Source organism: Girardinichthys multiradiatus, chromosome 18 (assembly GCF_021462225.1).
Source record: "Girardinichthys multiradiatus isolate DD_20200921_A chromosome 18, DD_fGirMul_XY1, whole genome shotgun sequence".
In the NCBI taxonomy this organism is placed as follows: domain Eukaryota; kingdom Metazoa; phylum Chordata; class Actinopteri; order Cyprinodontiformes; family Goodeidae; genus Girardinichthys; species Girardinichthys multiradiatus.
Genome location: NC_061810.1, coordinates 14,002,156 through 14,008,155, shown reverse-complemented (window position 1 = coordinate 14,008,155; position 6,000 = coordinate 14,002,156). Strand labels below are relative to the sequence as shown.

At 42.1% G+C, this 6,000-nt stretch overlaps 1 protein-coding gene across 4 annotated transcripts in view; it reads right to left on the bottom strand.

The window, feature by feature from the left end:
- Positions 1-2,477: 2,477 nt before the first annotated feature.
- The window catches only part of ankrd13b (ankyrin repeat domain 13B), a 96,499-nt gene continuing 92,976 nt past the window's right edge, over positions 2,478-6,000 (bottom strand). For 3 of the 4 annotated variants that reach the window (XM_047392658.1, XM_047392656.1, XM_047392657.1), the window contains one exon: positions 2,478-4,039. In XM_047392658.1, the coding sequence (XP_047248614.1) occupies positions 3,838-4,039 (202 nt within the window). In that variant the 3' untranslated portion in view covers positions 2,478-3,837. The remainder of the gene's footprint in view (positions 4,040-6,000) is intronic. The other variant, XR_007042479.1, reaches the window with a different exon arrangement.

Genomic DNA, 6,000 nt, shown 5'->3' with positions numbered 1-6,000 from the left:
GCGACTGGACATTTTTCTTGTCTTAATACAGGATTTCAAATATTACTCTTGCAGGAAAAAGGTGCATCAGCGCCACCTGCTGGTAAAGGCCATTTAGTATTTTATACAGCATAAGAAAAAAATTAAGCATTTGTTAATACAGGTTAAAATGTGTTTTTGTAATCTTGACATTTAACACAGACTGGGGTAGTTCAACCTTTATCATAGCTGATATACTCTGCTTGTTATTTTTACCCACAGATAAGTATGTCTTTGAACACACCACAAGTGTTTCCACTGGGAATTGATGAGCGCAGCTTATTTCAGGCTGACATTTTACCCACTGTTTCATGTGGGTAATTAAACACTCAGATGTAGTCCACCGGGGGCACTGCTGAGATGCGCTCTGGCTCAGGAGCCAAAGCATAACATTAAAAGCTTTAAAAAGTCATGAAATCAAATACCTGTGGCATAGAAACTGACATTTCCTATAAAGGTTTGACTGTAGAAATTACTGAGTGAAAAGTTTGGAGGACACGAGTCAGGATTCTTGCTTGTATAAATAAATACACCTTAGTCTTTTGTTTTGGTCCTCCATATTTTCTGAATAATTTATATTTATTCCTACATTCAGTGCTCTGAACCAGGAAGGTCTTATGTGTCCCTGCATTAACAAGGTGGTTCCAAATAAAACTGTCTCCACAACCTGTTGCCTACTTCTGCAGGCGCCTGCTACAAACCCTTACATTTAAAGTCAAGTGTGTTCCGGCTTGAAAACACCTGAAACATGCAGAAGTTTCTCACTGAAGGACTTCTTATTTTTCTTAATATTGAAATATTCTGTGATTTATTTCAGTTAGTGCAATGGAGAGATCCTCATGGGAAAATGTTTCTTACAAGAAACATAAAAGCTCATCCAAGTCTTCTAGAAACCAAGATATGCCGGATATAGCTTTCGTTCAGGTTTGCTCTAAAGTTTTCTCTGTTTTTAGGTCTTAGAAAACCTCCACATTATGATGCTGTCACCACCGTGCAACATTGTGGGGATAATAACTGCTTGTTTCATCCACACATCCTTCTAGGCTGCTTGACCAAACGTCTCAGTCTTTGTGGACAGAAACTTTGACTTGAGGTTCTTTTAGGATCATCTTTTCTAGTCAAAGCTGAAGCCTCTCTGTACCACCGACACAAACTAGCAATGAATTGTGAAGCGGAGGGAAAATTATATAGGAAATATAGGTGGTGTTCTCTTCTATTCAGAGTCCACTTCTGAATAATTAAATTTGTTTAATTACAGCTGTTCTGTGAAGACCTCAGAGGTTCAGTAAAATGAAATTGATGAACAAACAGCATTTTGATCAAGGAGCACACCAGATAGATCAGGAGGAAAAACTGAGGCTGCAGAAGAGTTGAGACTGGGACAGAGGTTCACCTTCCAGCAGGCCAACCACCCTAAAAATACAACCAATGCTACAGTGGAATGGTTTAAGTTCAACACATAATCATGTGTTAGAATGGTCTAGTCAAAGTTCAGACCTGAGTCCCATCGAGAAACTGTGGAAAAGTTGTGCTCACAGAAGTCCTCCTGCAAACCTTCCAGCCTCTGTTGACCTGCAGCTGTTATTTCACTTATGCACTACTTTGTGTTGGTGTGTTTGTGATCACTCCAGTTATATAAGAAACATAATGTATCCTTCCCTGGAGATGTGGTAAGACTTTTTTTCCTTGAGGTAGTAATTCTTCTGGTGTGTGTTTTTTAAATTACACCTCATGAATTCAGTTGGACACCAATGAACTCCAGTCAAGCTCTGAAAGCCTTTTATCGATAAATGCAGAATGTCAGAATCTTTTTAGGCTATGGGAAAATTGTATAAACTAATCTGAATTCAACATAACAAGCCTACAGGGAAACATGGCTTCTTTGACATGACAAATAACTGAAAGCTTTAAAGGATCTGCAAAGTGTCAGTAAAATGTTGAGACTTGAGGTCATTGGAGCAGAGGATGAGGTGCATGAGACTGTCTTCCTTTCATTGCATACTGATGCTTCTGTATCTAAAAGGAAGCCACCTTGTTTTATTCTTGTGGCTTTTTACAAATTCAATTTACACCCCAGCGTGTGTCAATGCTGGGGGTGAGGGGAAAAATGACTGCGGCATGCTGGCCTTGTATTTTTCTTGTGTCATTTTAACAGTTTTACAGTCCCTAAGCTTTTTTTCTTCTTGTCAAACCTAAAAATAACTACAGTCAAAGCCCCCCTTGGACCCGACTGAGGCGCCGGGAATCCGCGTCACAGGGAAGATGATGGAGGTGGCAGCTGCTAAAAACAGATCAGCCCCGTCTTTTGCTGACTGACTGCAGCTTTGCCTATCTTGGAGAAATGAAGTGCTTTTGTCGCCTTCCTTTTACTGAGAGAAACCTGGAAAACTTGGGGAAGGCTGGAGGGATTTGGAGCGAAAGCCAGACAGGGTTTTTAAACAATCACTCGTAGGCTGCAGTTCCAAAAGATGTTTTTTTATTTGAATCATCAGAATTCACTTTGCAGGGTACATCTTGAAGACGTTCTGATGTGTTGGTCTTCTGCAACGATTGTTTTTACAAAGTAAAAATAAAAAAGAATCCTGTTAATCAGCCAAGATTTACTGTAATTAGAGAAGAGACAGAAGGAAATCTCCTCGGTTTGTGCTGATATTGTAGTGGTAAACATTTGTTTCAAAGAAATCATTTTATTAAAAAAGGCTTGGCTGAGGATTGGCCCGAGCCTTGCAACATTTAGTCATTAATAACATTCAGTTATTTTTGGAGCCTTTTTTTTTTAGCCTTAGTTGTTGTGTTGCTGCACAACACTCTTACCGGATGTTTGGAGCTCCTCATTGAGCATGCTCCGACTCAGGCTCAGGTCAGACAATAGAAATCCCTCCTGGGTGCACATCATGCTGAAATATCGTTTATATCAGTTTATATCAGTGACCGAAGAGAAACACAGACAAAAACAAAGTCAGTTCCTATAAGGCGAGTACAAATTTCTTCCAATAACATATCTATTCCACAGACAGCTTACATAACACGAGCATTAGTCCTTTATGAGTTTCAATACACTCATTCTCAAACAGTATAGTTAGTGCGCCTCCTGCAGTCTCTTCCTACAGTCTAAAACTTAATCTGGCCTGGTTTTGCTTTGTGCTCAAACTCATCAAAAGAACCACCACTAACAGTCTTATATGTGATCTGCCTGCAAAGCTAAGTACAGTACATGTTGATTTTGTGGCAATTAAAAGCAAATAAGGAAGGGTACCTGCATGTTATTTTGAAAATGTTCAATTAAGAACGGAACTTTCTCACGGTTAGCTGACATTCATGTTCAGCTCTAACAACACAGAGCCTTGCTCGTCACTGCTTGTTTTACATTTTTAAGAATGAAAATCGACTGGTTCAGTGGCAGAAGGGCTCAGTGTGTGTGTGTGTGTCTGTGTGTGTGTGGGAGGGGGGAGGTAATGCTGAAGCAGAAACACTACAAAGGGAGAGCTCATGATCCCGCTGCAAAGGGAACTGGTATTGGGCGTATTGTTTTCGATTGTAAACTGGCACTGCTCAACAAAGTACCATGTGGTGCCTCTGGGAGGAAAGTGGTGTCCCTCTCTGGCTACCAGCTTCATCACTGTATGGCTTCGAGGGAAAGGTCTGACGAAGGAGATGGAAAATAGAGAAGGAAAATATTTGATTGTTTTCACTAAGACAATTCAGGCAGTTAGAGTGTGCTTAAAGTGTCAAAGTAGCTGTCTCTTCCCTCTTATTCCAACATGTCCTCAGTGCAGACCCTTCCCCACAGACGCCGCCTGCTTCGAGGCCATTTGGCTCTCACTTCTCCATCAGGGACAGCTGGATGATTCGCTGAAGCTCCTCTTCCTCCTGCCGCCGCCGGAAGTCCGCCTCCTCCTGCTCCCGGGCTGAGATCTCCATGGCGATGCGCAGCTGCTCGTTGTAGGTGCAGGTTGGCGGCTGCTTCTTGGAGGGGGCGGAACAGAGGCCGGAAGGGGGGCGGGGCTTGTGCTGGGGTGTCCTGAGCAACCAGAGAAACAGATGGAACAGCTGGCAAGAAAACCTTATCAACATCAGAAGACAATACCAACCACTCAGTTGTTGCTAAACTTAAATATGCAATGATCAAAGTGCAACAGACAAAATACTGTCTTTCTTACTAAGAAACAGGAAATAAAAGAAATAAACTGGCACCCTACCCAGAGATTTAAAAGCGCTCCGCAGTCTACCTGTAATTTACCACACTGGCTTGTGACACAAACTGTAATGCAACAAGTAAAATTTTGAGTTTTTTATAATACGCCATTTTCCTCCGTGGTGGGTCATTTGGTAAAATCCACTTCATGTCGCTGTGCATGTACGGCCCTTTTCATTAGAATTTGGCTTCATGTGTAAAGGATTTCAAATTGCGTGTCAACAACCTTGGACAATTTTCCTTGGGTTCTGTGAGTAAGTATCTCTGTCTTTGCTAAAATATACAGGTCCTTCTCAAACAATTAGCATATTGTGATAAAGTTCATTATTTTCCATAATGTCATGAAAATTTAACATTCATATATTTTAGATTCATTGCACACTAACTGAAATATTTCAGGTCTTTTATTGTCTTAATATGGATGATTTTGGCATACAGCTCATGAAAACCCAAAATTCCTATCTCACAAAATTAGCATATCATTAAAAGGGTCTCTAAACGAGCTATGAACCTAATCATCTGAATCAACGAGTTAACTCTAAACACCTGCAAAAGATTCCTGAGGCCTTTAAAACTCCCAGCCTGGTTCATCACTCAAAACCCCAATCATGGGTAAGACTGCCGACCTGACTGCTGTCCAGAAGGCCACTATTGACACCCTCAAGCAAGAGGGTAAGACACAGAAAGAAATTTCTGAACGAATAGGCTGTTCCCAGAGTGCTGTATCAAGGCACCTCAGTGGGAAGTCTGTGGGAAGGAAAAAGTGTGGCAGAAAACGCTGCACAACGAGAAGAGGTGACCGGACCCTGAGGAAGATTGTGGAGAAGGGCCGATTCCAGACCTTGGGGGACCGGCGGAACCAGTGGACTGAGTCTGGAGTAGAAACATCCAGAGCCACCGTGCACAGGCGTGTGCAGGAAATGGGCTACAGGTGCCGCATTCCCCAGTCCTGGGCTACAGAGAAGCAGCACTGGACTGTTGCTCAGTGGTCCAAAGTACTTTTTTCGGATGAAAGCAAATTCTGCACGTCATTCAGAAATCAAGGTGCCAGAGTCTGGAGGAAGACTGGGGAGAAGGAAATGCCAAAATGCCAGAAGTCCAGTGTCAAGTACCCACAGTCAGTGATGGTCTGGGGTGCCGTGTCAGCTGCTGGTGTTGGTCCACTGTGTTTTATCAAGGGCAGGGTCAATGCAGCTAGCTATCAGGAGATTTTGGAGCACTTCATGCTTCCATCTGCTGAAAAGCTTTATGGAGATGAAGATTTCATTTTTCAGCACGACCTGGCACCTGCTCACAGTGCCAAAACCACTGGTAAATGGTTTACTGACCATGGTATCACTGTGCTCAATTGGCCTGCCAACTCTCCTGACCTGAACCCCATAGATAATCTGTGGGATATTGTGAAGAGAACGTTGAGAGACTCAAGACCCAACACTCTGGATGAGCTAAAGGCCGCTATCGAAGCATCCTGGGCCTCCATAAGACCTCAGCAGTGCTACAGGCTGATTGCCTCCATGCCACGCCGCATTGAAGCAGTCATTTCTGCAAAAGGATTCCCGACCAAGTATTGAGTGCATAACTGTACATGATTATTTGAAGGTTGATGTTTTTTGTATTAAAAACACTTTTCTTTTATTGGTCGGATGAAATATGCTAATTTTGTGAGATAGGAATTTTGGGTTTTCATGAGCTGTATGCCAAAATCATCCGTATTAAGACAATAAAAGACCTGAAATATTTCAGTTAGTGTGCAATGAATCTAAAATATATGAATGTTAAATTTTCAT